This window comes from Pristis pectinata, chromosome 6, assembly GCF_009764475.1.
Source record: "Pristis pectinata isolate sPriPec2 chromosome 6, sPriPec2.1.pri, whole genome shotgun sequence".
Lineage (NCBI taxonomy): Eukaryota > Metazoa > Chordata > Chondrichthyes > Rhinopristiformes > Pristidae > Pristis > Pristis pectinata.
In genome coordinates, this window is record NC_067410.1 from 46,348,153 (window position 1) to 46,370,185 (window position 22,033).

Genomic DNA, 22,033 nt, shown 5'->3' on the forward strand with positions numbered 1-22,033 from the left:
ACTAATTTTACGGAAGAGATTTCCAGGGGGATATTGTGGGATACCTTTAAAGCTTATATCAGTGGTCAAATTATTTCATACCCTGCTGGATTGAAAAAATGAACTAATAATGAACTACATATATTAGCTGATAAGATTAAAGAAATCGATAAAAAATACTCTGATACTCCTAATTTGGAGCTCTATAAAATATGAGAACTGAACTTCAATTACAACATAGTTTATTATTAATACAACATAGTTTATTATTAACATTTCCAATTGAAAATCAATTACTCAAAACTAGGAGTCAGTTTTATATACATGGTGATAAATCTGGTAAATTGTTGGCCAACTGAAAGCTGCTTCTACTAAACGTCATGTTATTAAAGTTCATAAACGAGATGGTAATTACACAGTGGACCATGATCAAATTAATAAATCTTTTCAAGAAGTTTATACTTCTTTATATCAGAATTTCCTGAGGATTCTACATCAATGCACGAATTTTTAAGGAATTTGAAGACTCCAAAATTACCACTTAATGAACATTTAATATGAGATGCACCCATTTCGGAATAAGAAATAAAGAAAGCAATTTCTTCAATGAATTCAGGTAAAACACCTGGTCCCGATGGGTATACAGTTGAATTTTTAAAAATCCTTTTCTGATCTCTCACCCTGGTTAGGTAAAATTTTTTTAAAGATGCCGTATCAGTAGGTAAATTATCACAATCCTTTTATGAAGTAACTATCTCTAATTCTTAAAAAGGATAAAGATCCCACTGAATGTGCATCTTACATATTTCTTTATTGAATGTGGATACCAAAATTTTTTCCAAAATACTGGCTTTTAGATTGGAAAAGGTACTTCCACAAATTATTTCATGACCAGACAGGATCTATTAAGAATCGTTACTTGCATTTTAATATTAGGTTAATAAATATCATATATACCCCTTCATCTACAATTCCAGAATGTGTTATCTCGCTAGATGCCGAGAAGGCATTTGATAGAGTCGAATGGGAATATTTATTTAACACTCTTGAGAAATTTAATTTTAGCCCAAATTTTATATCCACGGATAAATTGATTTACCATACACCTGTAGCTTCAATACTTACTAATAATCAGAGATCCCCCCTTGTCAAGCTTTTTCGAGGCACTAGACAGGGCTGCCCTTTAAGTCCTTTATTATTTGATATTGCCTTGGAACCCTTGGTAATTGCCTTTCAGGACTCTTCTAACATATTTGGTATCACTCGTGGAAAGGAGACTCATAAGGTATCACTATATGCAGACGACCTGTTACTCTATATATCTCCAACCCAGAGAAATCTATCCCTGCAGCATTATCACTGCTTGCTCAGTTTAGTGTTTTCTCTGGTTATAGATTTAAATCTTAATAAGAGTGAACTTTTCTCATTAAACATGCAAGTCCCAATTTATAGGCAATTACCATTTAGATTAGTGACTGATTATTTTACATATCTGGATGTTAAAATTAACAAGGAGCACAAGGACTTATTCAAAGTTAACTTTTTACCTTTAATTGATCATGTTAAATAATTGTTTACTAAATGGTCCCCATTGTCTCTATCATTGAGTGGCCGAATTAATACAGTTAAGATAATTATTTTACCAAAATTTTTGTATTTATTTCAGTCGGTTCCAACTTTCATCTCGAAATCCTTTTTTGATACTATTGATTCTAAAATTCTTTCATATATATGGCAGAATAAAAACCCACGGTTAAGTAAGAAATATTTACAAAAATTAAAAAAGGATGGTGGTATGGCTTTGCCTAACTTTAGATTTTACTATTGGTCAATTAATATTAGATATTTAACTTTCTGGGCACAAGATTTAGATGTAATTCAATGTCCTCAATGGGTGTATCTTCAGTATGAGTCCGTGCAAGGATTTTCATTAGCTTCTATTTTAGGAGCTTCACTCCCTTTTGCACTTACTAAATTGAGTAAACAAATGACTAACCCAATAGTTAAACATACAATACGAATATGGTTTCAATTTCGTAAATTTTTTGGATTGAATAAATTTGTTTTATCAAGTCCTATCCAATCTAATTTTTTCTTTCAACCATCCAGAATTGATTGAGCTTTTTCTTTATGGAAAATGAAGGGAATAACATGCCTTTGTGATTTATTCATTGATAACTGTTTTGTCTTTTGAACAGCTGTCTAATAAATACAATTTGCCTAGATCACATTTTTTTCAACATTTACAGATTAGAAATCTTTTAAAAAGTTATTTTACCTTCTTTCCCGATACCATATAAAATTGAAATTATGGAAAAAATTTTAGGTTTTAATCCTTATCAGAGGGCTTGATAGCAATAATTTATGACCTGGTTATGAAAATACATCCAGAGACACTTGACAAAATTAAGAATAAATGGGGAAGAGAACTCCAGATACTTTTACCTATAGAAGATGGAAGGAAATTCTCCAATTAGTTAATACATCTTCAATGTGTGCTGGACACTGATACAGTTTAAGGTGGTTCACAGGATCCATATGTCTAAGGACAAGTTAGCCCATTTTTGTCACCATATAAATCCTATCTGTGATAGATGTAATTTGGAGGTGGCTTCCCTGACACATATGTTTTGGTCCTGTCCTCGTTTGGGAAAATATTGGAAGGACATTTTTAATATTATTTCAACTGTATTAAATATTGATTTACAACCCCATCCTATTACTGCAATTTTTGGGTTATCAGTGATGGATTCTGGCCATTTATCAGCTTCTGCTTTTCGTATGATTGCATTTGTTACATTAATGGCCAAGAGATCCATTCTACCACATTTCAATGGTTTTCTCAAACGCTAACATGTTTAAACTTAGAAGGAATTAGGAGTGGCACTGTTGATCCTTCACTTAAATTTGAGGAAGTTTGGAGTCCATTTATTCAGTATTTTCATATGATATAAGCTGACCTTTTTCGAATCCCTTTCAATAACCTATGAATACAGAGAAGCAGAGCTAACAGCATAATTTTTTTAAACCAAAGAAATATCAGCCCAGTTTTATTTTTAAGTTTTTGGTTTGCTTTTGTTTATTATTATTTTGATTTGGGGGTTCTCTTTTCATATAATTAAACTTCTTTTCAATTTTTTTGTATCATGCTCACTTAGCAAGAGAGCAGGAGGTCCAGATTATATATTTTACTCCTTGTGAGTATATTAACTGCTATTATTATCCTGATCTCTTTGCACCATATGTATAATCATTAATGTTATGTATACTAATTTGTAATTCAATAAAAAGATTGAAAAAGAAGATGGGTGGAAGTGCACGAGCCAGGGCTCAACTGAATGTAGAAACAGGCTAAAGAGCCTGAATAACCTGCTCCTATATCCCATTCCCTCACTGCACCCATACTGTACTGAAATAGAGATTAATCTCTTGTAAAATCCTTTCCCTTCCCTGAAACTTAAATCTCCCTTTGTCTTCATTTTCAAATCAACAGCCCAACTCTGGCCTCAAACTGTTCCTAGTTGCCCTTTATATTCCTTGAATTCTTTACAACCTTTGAATAGAGTAATTGTATTTATTCTAGTGTCACTCCCTGGTTGGGAGACAAAACCATTGCCCTAATTGAGAGTGGTTTATTCAACACAACCCAAAAAGAGAATATCTCACTGGTTTTGTATAGCACAGTAAAGTCATCCTATAAGTACACTCCAGTCTTTGATACTAGGAGAATTTTTTTCAGCTCTGTGACAAGACTCACATTGACAGGTTAGTTTATGGCACTATAAGAAATAAAATAAAAATAAAAACAAAATAAAAAGTTTATTTTAAGAACATGGCACAAGTAAAATGCCATGTTTTTAAAATAAATACCTGGCAGCCATTTGGTTAGGACTGTGATTAGTGATCTGAGGCATTTAGATAAAAAAATTAAAAATGCTCAGACTAATTCCTGTGCTCCTGGGGTGGGTGCTGTCTGTGATAGGAGTGGTCACAGGTCATATTTGAATGACTGACAAGGGAGGATGAATGACTATTCTGCTCTACATGTCTGCTATATGATCTTTGTAAGTCTTGCACTGTTTATACAAAATTCCAAGAGTATAATTTAGTCCCCGAGTAAAATTATAATTCCTCAAGAATACAATTTAGTCCCTGAGTCCCCAAGAGTATAATTTAGCCAATACCAAAGGAGCAGCCTTGTCTCATTCAAAGCACACTTGTTTTAAAATTGTCACTGAGAGGGATTATTTTTTGAAGCTTTTCACCATCAAACGCAACCCAGGAACAAAAGAACCGGTCAGAGAGCCAATCCAATGTTGACTGCATAGGTCTGATGACATGCAACATTAATGGTAAGTGACTGGCCTCTATTTGGAACTGCTAGAGGGCCAAGCACACAAGATCAGTAAATCTGACTGTGAAAGAGGGGAGCAAGGAAAGATGCAGCAACCACCATTCTGTGTGTTAATGCTCCCCTGCAACAAATTTACAAAATGTTAAATATGGAGCTTCTCTTCAATTTATCTATTTTAGATAAGAACATTACACACTGCCATTATCCACACTCATTCATACCTGGTACCAAGGCTGGTACATGTTCTGACAAGCCTCCAGGTAGGACACTAGCCAATTCCGTTAGAAGATTGAAACAGCCTTGTCGTGTCTTCATACTCTTCTCCTTAAGCTGCTTGTGTAAAGCTTTCACTATGCTAGGTACCTTCAGGAGAAGGAAAGCAAAAGGGGAAAAGGTAGACATGAGGGGAAAGAAAAGGCAGGGAAGGGAGCAAGGAAAGTAGAGGAGAGAGGAGAGGAAGGAAGGAGGAATGGAGCAGAAGAGTTGAAGGATGGGAAATGAGAGAAAAAGAACATTTGAGAAGTTATGGCACGTAGCATTTGTTAAACCAGAAAAGCCACAGCAATAAATAAAAATTTGAGAAAAACTATTCTGGTAAAAGAACTAAACACAGGTGCAGGCATTTATAATCACAAACCCAGCTGAATGGGAACCATGAGATGCATGCAAATGTCCATGACATTCACATGCAACCATACCATGCAACTTTCCTGTGCAAATTACACTTACTATATTTCCAGCAACATTCAAGTATTCTTAGCTGTAATCGAGTAACTATCATGTGCAACTTAACACCCACCTATAATATCCTTTACAATTGATTAATAACCTTTTGCCCTCTCAGTGGCTCATTCACAATCCATTGTCTGGTAACCAAGTTCCTACCCGATACCTTATGGATGATATTCTTAACCTGCTCCTGCAGATATATGTATCCAATTCCCAACCTGTAACTGATTGATACCCTGGTAATGGAATACATTTACAATCTATATTACCAGTTAACTGCTTATTGCTATTACACAGAATATATTAGCTCATTATGATTACCTGTTACCAAGCTTCCTGATCTAGCCTCATATTCCAAAAATCCATTCATCTCACCTTGAATATGATCTTGAATGAGCATCCAAACCCCCATAGACACAGAATTCCAAAAGATTCAAAGATGAATTTATTTACCCTCATCTCAACTCCATATTGTTATTATCTAATTCTGACATTGCAACCCCCATTTCTAAGCTTTTTAAGTAGAGGAAGCAGCCTGTTGGCACCTACTTTGTAAATCTTGCTCAGAATCTGGTATTTTTCAGCAAGATCACCTCTCAATCTTTTAAACTCTATTGAACATAGTTTTAACACTTAAAAAAGTGACAGTATTCTATCACCGATGCCATTCACCGCCAGTCTGATACTGGTTTGTGCCAAGGTGGTTGGCATTGGAAAGGGAAGAATGAGGTAACATTCTCACTACTTTCAAGTATTCACAATGTGGATCTTTGCAAGGGTAGGCTAAGGTGCATGAGCAAAACTATAATGCGTACCTACAGAAAAAAAACTCACTTGGTTTTGAAGCATCACAAGAGGCATATCTCCCTGCTCCAGCACATCTGCAGTTTGCAGCCAGCTCTGGACTGGTTTTGTCTGCTTCAGGAGAGACACATAGGCATGAAATATATCAGCCTTCACATTCTCTTCCCGTTCCTTGAATCTACTGATCAGAGCTGGCGAGACCGTCTTATAAAACTCCTGCAGCATTTCATGCCTGGTGCTCACAATGGCATCCAAACACTTGGTAGAAGCTCGACGCACCTTCCAGCTCATATCATCATCATCTGTGTACTCCTCTTCACTGTCTGATTGGAGTATGAAATTAAAAAAAAGTAAATTCAGGTCTGACAAAGCCAACAAATGCCTATCCACCACTCGTTTCAAGTCTGACTGCTTCAAAACATTTGCAGGGACTTTTAAGGCAAATTATGTGAAGGCCAGCACAACAGTGTGAAAGGGAAGATGATGCTTTTGCCTTTCACAATAAGAAATCAGAATTCTCCTCAGTGTCCTGGCCAATACTCACCCATCAACCATTATTGAAACAGATTATCTGATTGTTTATCGAGTGCTTTTTATGGGATCTTGTGCCTGAATTGACTGCCATGAATCAAGCACTCTTTAAAAAAAAAGGCCATAATTCTTTGTCAGTTGTGTTTGCAAATAAAAATTACAGTACTAAAGAGCTTCAAACCAAATTAGAGAAAAATGCAAGGAATTTGTAATTGATGGGCCCAGACTATGCAATATCTGGCCAATGGAACCCAACCCACTCACCCTAGTATAGAAAATTGAGGTACAACTTGAAAGCAGAAATCTTACCTAGAATTTAACCAGCTAAAAGCAGCATAAACATAACCAGTCATGGGTCTCACTCCATTTCCTTATTGTTTCATTTTAGTTGTAGTTCGGGTGCACAAAAAAATCAGCTATGATTGAAAGACGGAGCAGACCGTGTGGGCCAAATAGCCTAATTCAGCTCCTATAGGTTTTAAAAAAAGCTTCTTTTCTCCCCTCACACCAAGCAATAAGAACTGCTAGATTAAGTACATCATGCTAAAAGGCAAAGTCAGGCGGTCAAACATTCCCAGATCACTCAGAGGGGAGACCAAGTATTCTTTAATTTAACCTATTAAGTACTCCTCACAATGCCACATTCAATCCCAGTCACCCTTCACAATTGAGAAACAGTACTCTGATGAAAGATCATTGACCTGAAACACTGACTCTTTCTCTCCACTGTAGCTGTCTGACTAGCTGAGAATTTCTACCATTTTCCATTTTTAGTTCAACGAATATTTTCCTGAATTAAAATGCCACTGGCTTTAATACTTGAGACCAATCAGCTCCACCCTAAAAACATTAATGAGATTTTCTTTCCCTTCATTCGTCCTCTTTCCTTGGGTGGAGTAATCCAGAACAATAAGGCTCACTTGTGCATTGAGACACAGATGCAGTTTTTCCATCAAAAGACATTGCAAATGTTGAACCAACTCCCCCAAAAAGCAGTGAAAACTGGCTTATGAACTTTTTGCGACTGAAATTAATAGGTTTTTCTTGGGCAATATTGTCAACTGATATGAATCTAACTCTGATAAATAACATATTGATAAGCCAAAACCATAAATGAAAGGCAGAACAAATTTCATATAACTCCCACGTCGATTACTACTTTGAAATATTGTTCCATGGGTAATACAGATTTATAATTCCTCATCAAAGTGTCATTTGTTTTTGTTTGAGATGATTTGAGGACATAGCACAGTTCATCCTGATCTTGTCCTCATCTGATATCCACATGTAAATGTTTCCATTTGGTTAAATGTCACAATTATTAACCCTGGCTGACTTTCTTCTTTCCAGCCAGGAACAATGAATCCATCCAACAATGAGATCTGTCAACTAACCCCCTGGATAACTATTCACTGTATAAATTTGCCATTACAGAAGCTGTTGCTGACATGATCTCAGGCCAGCACAGGTCATGCCACAAGGCTTTTCCCTCTCCTCTTTCCTCTCAGTTGTGATGCTGGTTCAGCTATTCTCAACATTATGATGTTCAAAAGGAAATACAATAAAGGAAAAACCTCTCATCGTTGAGCATGAAGCACTGACCTTGATCTTCCTCATCATCACCTTTGTCTGTTTCCATAGCATCTTCATCATCCTCATCTTGGTCATAGTTGTAATTAGGATCATACGTGATGTATTTTAGGCATAGTCCAATCATAGCAGGAATGTGAACTGACATCTCCTTAGGACACCTTAGTTACATAAATAAAAAAATGTTTTAAACTCCAGCTGCTTGTTTTGAATTTAATTATGTAACCATGTATATTAACGTCAAACATGCTTTTGTCAACATTAGGATGGCTTGTTGTCCGACAAAGCTCAATACATTCAAATCAGAATTAACCAGAGCGGAAAGGTTAGAATGTGAGAAATGACCATTGTTGGCTTTGATGCACCTCTAGTGAGGCAACCTCCTTGCTATGGCCTGACTCGATGCCATAAAGCATCATTCGGAGACAATACAGTGAATTCCCAGGACTCTCACCATCCCACCACCTCCAGCTGGTTTGTCCTGCTAGTGGATCCAGGGATTGTAACAGAAATGTGAGTAAACAATGAAGGTGTGAAGGTGATCACAAGTTTTTTTTTGCACTGACACACCCACACGTGAAGCATCAGTATTGTTAAAGGATGTTATTTTTACTACTTGTTCCTTGTAACCTCTGCTTCTCTCCCCACTCCACCTCACTCCCCCACCCTCTTCCACTACACATTACACTGACTTCTGTCAATAACTGGTGGCACTGAGTATTGTACACAGCCTGTCTAAATCGATTATTCAGACCAATAGCACAGTCGGCTTATTGTATGAAACAAACCTTTCATGAGATCCAAAGAATGGAGGAAATAAACAGGATGAAAAGATGAACCAAGGAAAAGCTCAAGGACAAAAATGGGGCCTCTTCTAGGTGCTTGAATTCAGAGCAAGATTGGTCTAAAAACAAGCCTCTTGACTGGGCAGATGCATTGGTCACATTAAAGGAGCCTAGTAACAAGCACAGAGTAACACACCTTCTTACAAATGATTCGAATGCCTGGAAGCAGTACTCCCGCAGCTCGTCATCATCTACATTGCAGTACTTTACAACCAGCGGAATAATCTTCTCCAAATGCTCTCCTAAAAACAGATACACACAGGGGACCGTTATTGAGAAGTGTTGGGGGAGAAAAAGAAGAGCCTTGGTAAAATTTATAAAGTTCAAATTGGATTTTTAAGAAGCCTTTTGGCCCTTCAGGTTTGTTCCTTAATACGTCATCAATGGTTACCTCAGACACTAGACCCTAACCAAGGTCTATGTACTTTGAACCCCAGCTCGCATGAGGATCAAAGATCATTTTTTTTGCTCATCTACTTGATCCCCATTCACTTTATGGTGCTGACTGGCATGTAATCACCTTTTATTTTTGTAGGATCGTGTTCCACATCCATTACCTTCCTTCTTGTAATTACTGAGGGATTAAAATGCTAGAAATGTGTAGTGGTTAGAATACTGTGCTGAGTCTGGTCACCTCAGCAGAGGAAGAATGTGACAGTATTAGTAGGGTGCATAAGACACTTATGACGATACCACAAGAGGTGCAGAATTAAAGTGAGGAGAGGCTGTGTGGAATGTTTCTTCCCCCCCCCCCACACAAGTAGATTGGGCAGTAAAGAAGGCATATGGCATGCTCACCTGCATTGGTCGGGGCATTGTACAAGAGTCAGGAAGTCATGTTGCAGCTACACAAAACTTTGGTTAGGCTGCACTTGGAGTATTGCATGCAATTCTGGTCACCCCATTACAGGAAGGCTGTGAAGACTTTGGAAAGGATGCAGAAGATGTTTACCAGGATGCTGCCTGTATTAGAGGGCATGAGCAATAAGGAGGTTGGACAAACTTGGGTAGCTTTTTCTGGAGTGTCAGAAGCTGAGGGGAGACCTGATAGAAGTTTATAAGACATGAGGCATAGATAGGGTAGACAATCAGAATCTTTTTCCCCAGGTTAGAAATGTCAAGTACTAGAGGACATGCATTTAAAGTGGGGGGGGGGGGGGGGGGGGGGGGGGGGAGTTTAAAGGAGATATGCAGGACAAGTTTTGTTTTCTTTTACACACAGAGAGTAGTAGGTGCCTGGAACGGGCTGTCAGGGGAGTGGTGGAAACAGATACGATAGTGGTGTTTAAGAGACTGTTAGATAATACATGAATATGCAGGGCATGGAGAGAAATGGATCAGGTACAGGCAGAAGAGTCTTGTTAGGCAAGTCTATAAGGGTAATGGAACCACAGCAGACAGACTGAGTTAAGATACATTAGCGATAATCTAACTGAATGTAGGATACTTGTTGGGATTAATGACTCACTAACATTCTTATGCACAATTGGGTTAGATTTAAAGCTTGTTTTACACTTCATCAAGCCCTCTCAGGTCAGGTGCAGGGCTAGTTACAAAGTAAAATCCTGCTCTATTGCTACAGCAAGCTGTTGATGAGAAGCCCATGGTTTGACAAATCAAGAATTTTCATGTGGAAGATACTATCAACTCCTCAATGATATCCAAACATTGGAGATTTTATATCGAGCAGGAATAGAACTCAACATTCTGATGGCACCCATAAACAAAGGAGGAAAAAAACTGAGTCAGATTGGCTAAAACAGCTGAGAATCTTGCAGTCACTCACCAACCCTGTGTCCAGCCTGTCGGCTGATGGCACCAATGCATTGGATGTAGGTTCTGGTCATGGAGGTAGATTCATTCTTTGACAGTTCTACCATGAGGTGATCCATTAATTCAGAGAAGAGACAGCTGCTGCAGCTCATGACCAGGTGTCCCAGAGAGATGATGGCTCTCTTGCGCACGGCTAGCCTTGGGCTTGACAGCTGGGGCAGCAGACAACTCAGGATGGAAGAATGAAATGTGATCAGGGTCCCACCTAACCTGTAATGACAGATGTGAAAAGATTTTCAGAAAGCAGTAAGCACTCCTAGAGTTATGCATCGACCAGTCTTCAATAACACATCCACTTTGTTCTGCTTTTACCATCTTAAATCCAAAACTCTATCTGGCATCTCACATGTGACATCTTCGGTGGGATGGCCATTTAATTCCTAATAAAATCAAGTTGGATTCCAAGCCAGCCTAAATTATTAGAAAGATCCATATTAAAATTAGAATTACAACCAAGTAAAACTCTTGATTATCTGGCACTCTCAGGAATGATCCAATACAAGATTATCAGAGTTTTACTGCAGATCCTGGGGGGAGGGAGGAGGTGGGAGAGTGAAAGATCAGTCTTGTCCATTCCAAGTTTTCTGATACAGTAATACTTGTCCAATTAGATTAATAAATCTAATTATACAAAGAATCATGCAGCAAAGGAGGCAGATATACGTATGGTTGCTGATCCTCCTGCTGGTGGAACCAACTTACTTCATCAAAAACCCTCATGTGGATGCAACAGCAAATCCTCATTTCCTCAATCAAATCTTTTTTGTCATCTTATCACTTTCCACCAAAAAGGCAAGGCAAGACCAACCCAATGTATTCATTCCAACTGAAAATGCTGTTATTTTAATATATTTTCTTAACGAGTATAGCAGACGCTGGGCCAGTCTTACTGCCATAATATTCTGAATATAACATGCAAGGGATATCTGTGTATTCACAACTCCTGATTTCAGAAGATAATTTAGACTGCACTGTCAGAAGTGCCTTATTTCAAATAACATTTTAAATCACTGGCTCACGTGTCACCCCAGGCAAATTCAAAAGAGCCTGCAGTATTATTGCAAAGAACTGGGAGTTTGCCACAGTATCTTGGAACATGCATCAAAGTAGGCCATTTAGCTCAATATTCTTGTGCCCAGACCAATGAGAGCACACAGAATTGGGGGGTACGTCCAGAATTAGGTATCTGACAGAGAGGGAAGAAACAAACCCTTCTCAGATTGTCAGGCTATGATTAGTGTGGAACTATAGGGACCGGTGCTTACACTGCAGCTATTCAAAATCTACATCAACAATTTGACTGAGTGGACCAAATGCTATATTTCCAAGTTTGCTGATTCTACTAAACTAGGTGGATTTAAGAGTACAGAAGAGAATGTAAAACTGCTTCGTGAGAACATGGACACGCTGAGTGAGTTGGCAAGAACATGGCAGATGGAAAATAATGTGGAAGAATGTGAGGCCTTCAATTTTGGTGCACAAAACAGAAAAGTAGCATTTTTATTAAAATGGTGAGAGACTGTTTACTGCTGATGTACAAACAGAACTCATGTTTTTCAAAATTCACTGAAAGCAATCCAGGTGGAGCAAACAATTAGGAAGACATAATGTTGGTCTTTATTACAAGAGGATTTGAAAAGACAAGAAAGAAAGCCCTGTACAATTGCAGTAAGACTTTGATGAGACCACACCCGAAGTACTTACAGTTCTGCTGTCCATATCGAAGGATGTATTTGCCGTAGAGCAAGAGCAGCAAAGTTTTGCTGGACTGTTTTCAGGAATGGTGGTTTGGCTGATGAATGGAGATTGTTCTTCTAAACTCAAGGGAATACAAGACCCCATTGCAATTTATGAAATGCTTGCGCAGATTGACAGGCTGGATGAGGGGTGTGTGTGGGAGGCGGAGAGGGAGAAGGGTACAGTGCTTAGGACAGATACAAGGAGAAATTTCTTCACTTGGAGGATTCACTGGAATTCTTGATCCAAATCTGCTGAAGAAGCTCAGTTCATTCAAAACAGAGATGAACAGATTTCTGGATTTGAAGGGAATAGAGGGACAGAAATAGGAAAAAGCAGACGCGATCTTGATGAATGGCAGACAGAGTTTGAAGGGCCAGATGATCTACTCCTGCTCCCATTTATGTTACTTATTCCTCAATCAACTTCACTAAAATGCTTGCTGACCTTTCACCAGACTCCATTCTGAAGTCACTCACTTGAAACATTAACTCTTCCTCTTCAGAGAGGCTGCCTGACATGCTGAGTATTTCCTGCATTTGCCGTTTTGAATTCAAATTTCTGGTAGCTGCAGTATTTTCCTTTTGAATCATTAAAACAGAACAAATTTGAAAACTGGCTGCAGATTTCCTATACTACGTACAAGTTAGTAGTAGTAAATTAGCTCTAAAGTTTTTTTAGGTGTCTAAAGTCTGAAAAAGTGCTATAACACACACAAAATTATCTCACAATATGGTGGCAAGTAGACAAATGTCACTAAACAGCACCACAGGAACCCCAGACTGTCAGAATGGAAGGAACCAAGATATATAAAAAGCAACAGGCACCAGGATTTCCTGATGGACCTCTCAGTATTAGAAGCCCATTGAGATTGTACTGCCACTTAATGAGATCAAAGTTGATCTGATTAAATCCAGTTGATCTGATTAAACCCTGTCTGATTAACAGGGGAGGTAATCAGTGGAAACACATCGACCACAATAACTGCAGAATTTTTAGCATCCTCTTAAGAGGCCCAGCAAAAAACACTTAAGCCATTAAAAAAAACCATTCAATGACATAGTAACAACTTTATCATGGACATGATCAGGCTTCCTTATAACATACATTTCATGACAATGAAGAACTACCCTGAAAGTACATCTCTGATCTCCAATCACTGGCATCTACCATAGCACCAGATGACATGGAAAACTTACATGTCTACTGGGAGTGCGATCTGGGCTACCCATTCTCTCCACTGATTGGATGGAAGCTCTAAGACTGACTCTCACGACCATCACCTGCAGCAGAATGAAAGAGGTTCACCTCAGAATTCTTCACTGCATTTACCTCATCCAGTAGAAACTTATGCCTATTCCACCTTTCCCTAGCAGACCCAATGCTGACAAAATTGCAGAAACAACTTGTAGCCTTGAAAGGTCATCTTAGAAACCATAACTATTTAATCTTAGAAACTATATCTGTTTAAGCTAGTCTTCAGACTTGATCCCAATCAGATGGATATACTTTCCATTGCTGACTTGACCTGGAATCTGCATCGCTCATAAGCCTGCAAAGATCTCAACAACTCTCCTCCCCACAATCAAGACTATCTCATGTGTAAACAATCAATGGATATTGCCAGTGAAAGGAAGAACTCCCATTGGCTTGTGAACCATGGTTCCACAATTCCAAAGTATTAGTTTTGTTGGATCTTCCCAGTAACTTCTTTGAATTATAGCTGATGATTTTGCCTCTATGGCCAGCTTTTGTAGGCTGCTTCATGAACAAGGCATCAATTTTGCCTTTATCTTTTTGATGTTTAGTCTTTGCCTAAGAGGGTACTGGATCAACATTAAAAATGTAGCAGAAAAACAGCATAATTAGTGTACTATTTAACATTTACAGCTGGGTTAGCAGAAAATTCTTACAATTAAACACTCAGAAGACTAAAGACATCGGCTTAGGCTTTCACCTGTTTCCAGTCCCTTGCCTAGCAGCTTTCCAAGTCTGAACTAAACATCTGCAGTCTTGACATTTTGTGACTGAACTCTGCTTCCATTCCCATATCTTTTCCGTTACCAAGACCATCTATCTTAGTTACACAGTCTGCTTTTATTACTTCCTGACACAAACTATTCCAGGCCAGCTTCCTTTCTTCCACATACTATAATGCAAGCTTAGCAAAGACTACTGCTGATATCCAGATATGCACTGTTCACTCCATGCTCACCACCCTTCAGTGACTTCCCATCTCCAACTTTTAAAGGATGCTTCTCATTCAAGTCTCTCCATGGTCCCATCTTTATCTCCGCAAGCTGTTCTAGCCACATAACCTACCATGAACATAATATTCCATCAATTCTAGCCTCCTGATTTCCTTCACCATTGGCACCCAGACTATCAGTTGCCTTGATCAAAATAGTGCAATTCTATCCCTAGAACACTGCTTTTTCATTCTCTATTCTTTTCAGAAGCTTAACACCTACATATTGGATACGTTTTTGATCACCTTGCCTGATGTACCCTTTTATGAGTTGGCGTCAATCTTTTCCTGGCTCAGTAAGAGTGTCTTCAAATCTGTTGTTGTTCTATGAAATAGATTTCAAGGGGAGCAATAACTTTAAAATGCTAAATTACCGCACCATGAAATAAGAATGTTCAGCATCTGGAGAAATGGATTAAACAGCTGCGTCAGAGAAGACACTGATATGAAATTCTATTCTACATTTGGCCCAAAGCATTGTGTACAATAGGCAAGGCCTTGTAAGCTTATTGCACTCAAAGTCCTCTCCTTGGCTCATTCACCACTATGATTAATTGCCAGCCATGAAGGAGAAATGAGGGAGAAGGAGAAATGAGGGAAAAGGACAAGGTTGCAATCCAGTGTTGGAGTGGTCGATGTAGTGATCAGTTTAGGGAAAATTGGGAAATTCTAAGAGCGCTGCTGCAAGTGACTTTGCCTGAAGCTAGCTCTCTGCACCAGTGTCCATGCTGAGCAGACCATGAGCTGGACCTTCTAGCTAACCCATTTAAAAAAAGCAGGGCTCAAACTCCTTGAAGGCCTGCTTCTGCAATAGTGGCCCGCACTATCTGTGGCATTAACATACATTAGCATGTCAAATACAGAGAACCCAGAAGGAAAACTATGGATTTTCCAAAACACGTATATAGTCCTTAATTCTACTTAATGAATGTTTTTCTTTTTAAGCAAAACTATATAGAACATAATGATAAAATTTCTAGGCCTTATGTGGGTTATGTCTGCGACCTACTGGCTCAGAAGTTGAACTATTACTCTCCATACCCATGCTTTTTCTCCTTGTATCACTTCCTAGTCACAGGATGAAAAGAGGTAACTCTTGTTAGAGCCAGTCAACCATTCCCAACCTCAGTCACTGGAAGCCTTCCAAGAAGTACTAGGCACCGAACCTAGTTCCGATGGTGTCATACCCACAAGAAAATATTGTAGGCAGATTCTCATTAACTAACATCATTGTTTTCTCACTCTTTGTATCACTCTATTACTAATAACCACTAAGGCTGCTGTTTTTTTGTATCCTGAGCTCTGTCTAACAGGTAATTATGGAACTTAGCTTTGGAATGTTTCATTCTTGTTTATAATAAATAATATGGAATACATCACCCAAACATTACTCAGAATAATTCCTGTGTGTCACTGCAGAACACTTTACATGCCATTGCATTCCCCATACATTAAAAAAAATTACTCCTGATATCATTGCCTTGATTATATCTCCAAGATTGGTCCACATTGTCAAATACATTATTCCTAATAGCACCATCTTTGTACCATTGTGCATTATATTATTCCTAATTATTGCAACAAAATATGACATCCATTGGCACTGCTTGCTAACTATAAAAATATACCAATTCAATGATGCTGGCAGACAAAATCTTACAATAGCCCTCGATATTACCAGTGTAACACTATTTGCAAAGAACATGCTCTCTCTACCATGCTGCATACAAGGTGTGCAAAAAAGATAGAGAAAGACAGGGTGGCAAAGCTAATTAAGGAAGATATTACTGTACAGTATATCCTTCAGGGCTCAATGATAAAGAGTCCATTTGGTTGGAGCTGAGCAGCAGTAAAGGCACTATCACCCTACTAGAAGGCATTCTATTGACTAATTACTGTGGAAAAAAGCTTAAAAGGTACAGCAGATACTGTGTGTAAATACTGGGGCCTTCAATTACTACAATGCTGATTGAGATAAGGTCACCAACAAAAGAGGCAATTTCTGAAGTGTTCAGGAGGAGTTCCCCAATTACCTTGCTTACAATACAAGGGAGGAGGCATTGTTGGATCTGCTCTGAGGAATAAGATGTACCAAATGTTAATGGGAAAACACAGGGAAAACTGATCATCATGTCGCAAGGTATTAATCAGAAATGGAAAAGGGCAAGGTTCACAATTGGAGGAGACCCAATTTCAACAGTATTAAAGGAGATTTGGCCAGGGTAAAGTAAAACCAAACACTGTGAGGTAAAATTGTAAATGGAACAATGGGTGACAATTAAACAGGAATATAGGAGAACCAAAGCTAGAGCTTTCTCGATAACAAAAGTTAATAAATGTGATAAAACAAAACCAAAAGTTGTATGACACATGCCACGTGAATAATTCAAGTAAAAATCAGGTTGAATAAAGTAAGCTGAGAGGGAGATGAGAGGAAAATAAGACACCAAAGAGGGAACCTAAGAATAGAATGACAGTTAACAAAAGGGAATCCAAGTCTGCTATCAGCACGTGATTAGTAAGTGGAAAGTAAGAGAGGTGGGTCCAGTTAAAGACCAAGAGGCTGATATATGCATCAAGGCAGAGTTCAGGGCTGGTACCCCTAATGAGTACTTTGCATTAGACTTTGCTAGGGCCAAAGATGCCACCAAAATCTCATTAGGTGTGATAGCAGAGACAAAAGATGGGGTAAAAATTGATGTGGAGATATTAGAAATGCAAGCTAGGTTTGTAGCAAATAAGCCACCTGGTACATATCTCACATTGCTGAGTAAAGTCACACTGACATCACAGAAGAGCTTGTCAATAATGCCAGAGGACTGGAACATGACAAGTTTGACATGTTTATTCAAAAAGGGTGTTCAAGACCATGCCTGACATTCACAGGACAGTTAAATTAACTTTGAAGACTTTGGAAACAATAATTAGGTAAAAATTGAAAGAACACATGGAAAAGTTGGTGTTGATAAATGACAAATTGTGCTTGAGTCATCTAAATTATTTGACAAGATAACAGAGGTTGTTGAAGTGAATGCAGGAGACTGGATTTGACAGTGCCAAAGAAAGCTGATTAGCAAAACTAAGGTCAATAGAGCGAAAGTCTGTGGTGGCATGGATAAGAAATTAGCTTAAGAACAAAGTAGAATGATCTCCAATGGTTGTTTTCCAGATCGGAAGACAGTAGATCAGTGTTCTGCAGGAGTGAGTACTAGGAATTCTGTTCACCACTTTAGGAAGGATACAAAGACCCAGAAGTGCAAAATAAAAGTTGTTAGATTAGTTCTAATGATGAGTTTTCAGCTACAAGACATGGCCAGAGAAGCTGGAGTTATTCTCTTCAAAAACAAATTTAAGATTTGATAGAGATTCACAAAATCGTGTGTTTATGTGAACTAAAAGGGGAGCAATTTCTCCCATTAGCAAATGGGACAAAGTCCAAGAGACACAGATATAAAGTGATGGCCAAAACTTACGGGGGGGGGGGGGGGGGGGGGGGGGGGGGGGGGGGGTGGGGGGGTGGGTGGGGAGCGGTGGTGGGGGGTTGTTGGAAAGAGTATGATTTGGTACTCACTTGGACGTTTGGTGAAAACAATCACTCAGGATGTTCAAGAGGCTAGGCAGGAGGAAAATAATTTGCTGGGTTGCAAGGAAAGTAGGAGAATGGTTCTGACTGTTCTTCCTGTTGTGCCATAACCATTCTATTATTCCTTCATACAATAACTTGAGCTCCTTTGCCTATCATACCAACAGCTTTACCTGCTCAACATATCAGATAGGATATCCAAGGCTTCCAGCTGGACAGATACATCCTCCTGCTTGGCAATAGCACTTGTCAGGCGTCCAGTGATCTTCTTGCACACATTGGCAGATAGGGCTAAACCTAGAATAAAGTAAATGTTCATTGTCTGTGAGATACTGCTTACCCCAAATAGTTCATTCAGTTTAGCTCTCTCCCCGCCCCCCCCCCCCCCATCAGCAGGCTCCAAATCAAGGAAGAGGTATTCTTTCTACACTTTTACAATTTTTGTGCTCAAAATTTCCACTTTTCATACACTAGGCAAGAAAACAACCAAATAAAAGTAGATGAATTAACATTTCATTTGCCTAACTTTTCTTAAAGTCTGTTAATTATAGAAGTTACAGGCCTTGGTCAGTGTCCCTTGGCATGCTTGAAACTTCTCAGTGTCAAAGGTACCAGGCATTTGCCAGCATCACACTGTAACTCTTTGGCCTCAGCAAGTGCTACACACTAGTTCCAAAGACTGAAGGCCTCAGGTGGTGTCCTTCAGTAACAGGTAGGCCAGGTTAACTTTCCCATCCTTCACTGGAATGTTAAATGGCAAATTTAACTGAGAGGGTGGCACAGGAACGAGTGCTACGGCCTCAATCACAATCTCTGTAAACCACTTGGATGAAATCACTCCATTGTAGCCAAATTTGTTGATGATACAAAGATGGGTGGTAAAACAATTTTTGAGCTGGACTATGAATAAACAAAAATTTAGCAGATGCAATATTATGTAGGGAACACAAGTGTTTCTACTTTGGTAGGAAAGGTAGAAAAGCAAAATATTGTTTAAATGGAAAAGACTAAATAATGCTGCACTAAGAGGAGGAGCTTGATGTTCTCATATATGAATCACAAACTTAGCATGCAGAGATAGCAAGTAATAGAAAAATTAAGGGACTTTGACCTCTGTTGCAAAATGGGTAACATGTAAAAATAGAGAAGTCTCACTACAGCTGCACCAAACATTAATGAGATCACACAATAGTCTGAATTACAGTCTCAATTAGTCTATTACAGCGCCAGCGATCGGGGTTCGATTCCCGTCGCTGTAAGGAGTTTGTACGTTCTCCCGTGTCTGCGTGGGTTTCCTCCGGGTGCTCCAGTTTCCTCCCACATTCTAAAGACGTATGGGTAGGTTAATATGGGTTTAAAATGGGCGACGTGGACTCGTTGGGCCGGAAGGGCCTGTTACCACACTGTAAACAAAATTTTTAAAAAAATATTCAAAGCCAAGATGAACATTTTGTTTATAGGGGAATCCAGGGTTTTGGGAAATGGGGCAAGAAAGTGGAGCTGAGGATAAATTCAGATCAACCATGATCGTACTGAAGGGCAAAGCAGCAAAAAGCCAAAAGGAAGGCAAGTGAAGACAAATGAAGGGCAGTCCCTACACTTGACAGTTATCCAGTAACACATTAAAAGGACTGAGCTTTGCAGCAACCCCCTCTATATTTAATTAATTTGCTGACATTCAGTGACAAAGTCTATGTACAATATGCTCTCACCAGAGGTACCAAACAACAGCCAGTGCCCAAGTAAGCCAAACCCACTTAAAACACATTCTTGACAAAATCAATAACTCAGGTCAAACACTGAGACCAATGACTGAAGCCATTGGAAGAGTGGTTCTAAAATCCAGAGGATTTTTATGCCTTGCATTTGAGCTTTCCAAAACCACTTATAATAATTATCCTAAGCCCACAACAATAATTACAAGACAAGGTAGAAGAGCCCAAAATTAGACCGAGGTTTTATCACAACATCATAAGGTCAGAATAAGAGAGCAAGGCAAGAGGTCGAGCAAAGGTTACTAGGTATAAAGGATCCTCTTACCACTAGAAGCAGGAGGTAGCTCTGCAATGACAGTCTTCAGACCAATGCTGGATATGTCCCGTAGTTGCTCTTTGTCAGACAGCATGTTGGTACACAATGTATCCACAATCGTCTCCACTTGGTACTCTTTAACCTTGCTGACCAGGGGGCCCAAGCTGTGGGAAGGAACAAAAGAAATCCCTTGAAATTGGCATCTTGACACTAATACTGAAAGACTAACTTCACTTAATTTTCCAAAAAGATGACTAAGTGTGTCAATGAGGGTGGTGCAAGTGTACATGGATTTCAGCAAGGCTTTTGACTGCTCTAATCCAAAAAGCAAGATAGAACAATTCAGGTTCAGGACAATTTGGCAAATCAAATCCAAAATTGGTTTGATGATAGAAGGCAGAGATAACAGTTGAGGGCTGTTTGGATTGGAAGCCCATGACCAGTGGTGTACCGCAGGGATGGGTGCTGGGATTCTTGCCGTTTGTTATATACACTAATAATCTGGAAGTGAAAGGGAGTGTATGATTACTAAATTTTCAGATGGTGCTGTGGATAGCGAGAGTAGTCTTTGGCTAGAGAATATCGACTAATTGGTAAGATAAGCAGAAAAGACAGGAATTTATTCAGTGCTGATTATGCAATTTGGGAGGAATAATAAGGCTAGGATGTACATAATGAATGGCAGGATCCTAGGAAGTGCTGAGGAAGAGGAACCTTACTATACATATCCAAGGACCCATGAAGTGGTTAAGAAAGCATTGGAATACTTGCCTTCATTCACATTGTATATAAAGAGCAGGAAGGCCATGCTACAGCTATGTAAAATATCAGTTGGACCACAGCCGGAAAACAGTGTGCAGTTCAGGTTGCCACACTATAGGAAGGATGTGATTGCACTGGAGAAGGTGCAGAGGAGATTCACAAGGATATTGCTTGGGGTGGAGCATTTCAGCAATGAGTGACTGGAAGTTTGTTTTCCTTGGAGTCAAGGAAACTGAAGGATGATCCAAGGTGCACAAAATGAGGGGCATAGATAGGATAGAGAATAAGAAACTGTTCCCGTTAGCAGGGGAGTTCAGGACTAGAAGATATAGGTTTAAAGTAAGTGGCAAAAAATTTAGAAGGGATCGAAGGAAGAACACTTTCACTCAGAGGGTAATTGAAAACTGAAACCTTCTGCCTGAGGGAGTGGTAGAGGAAGAGACTTTCAACACTTAAATGAAAATCAAATGAAAACTGTAAACACTGGAAATCTGAAACAAAAACAGAAAATGCTGGAAATACTCAGCAGGTAAGACCACACCTGTGGGAGGAGAAACACAATCAACATTTCAAGCTTGGAACCAAGTCCTAGGGCATAAGATTAGTTAGATAAATAGTTAATGAATGGCATGGACATGGTGGCCTGAAGAATGTTTCTGTGCTGTGTGACTATATGGGAAATGGTTCATGGCTTTCATCACAGATCATTATTGTCAGAGAGCAACAATGTACAGAGTGTGCAGAATGACAGACTGTTTCACCAATGATGAAGACAAGGCTCATCCTTTTTTGTGTTTCACTGAACAAGTCGACACAACAAAGTACTATCATTCCTGAATGACAAAGCCAAAAACAGCCATATATGCTCTTAGGGGTACAAACTTGTTTGGCATCACAGTAAACTCTGTCTTAACCAGCTACCACTGTTTCGTTGTGGTTTGAACAATTAGCTGAATGGCCCCGCGTACTGTTTGGAAGTGAATGTTACGTAGACCCGTAACAATTTC

General features: G+C 39.0%; 1 protein-coding gene across 1 annotated transcript in view; it reads right to left on the reverse strand.

The window, feature by feature from the left end:
- Positions 1-22,033, reverse strand: part of LOC127571298 (cullin-associated NEDD8-dissociated protein 1-like) — a 40,128-nt gene that overhangs the window by 12,414 nt on the left and 5,681 nt on the right. The window contains exons 3-9 of the mRNA XM_052017570.1: positions 20,274-20,428; positions 18,407-18,530; positions 10,619-10,875; positions 8,969-9,074; positions 8,000-8,148; positions 5,897-6,189; positions 4,555-4,696 (exon numbers count right to left, since the gene is read on the reverse strand). Of these exons, the coding sequence (XP_051873530.1) occupies positions 4,555-4,696; positions 5,897-6,189; positions 8,000-8,148; positions 8,969-9,074; positions 10,619-10,875; positions 18,407-18,530; positions 20,274-20,428 (1,226 nt within the window). The remainder of the gene's footprint in view (positions 1-4,554; positions 4,697-5,896; positions 6,190-7,999; positions 8,149-8,968; positions 9,075-10,618; positions 10,876-18,406; positions 18,531-20,273; positions 20,429-22,033) is intronic.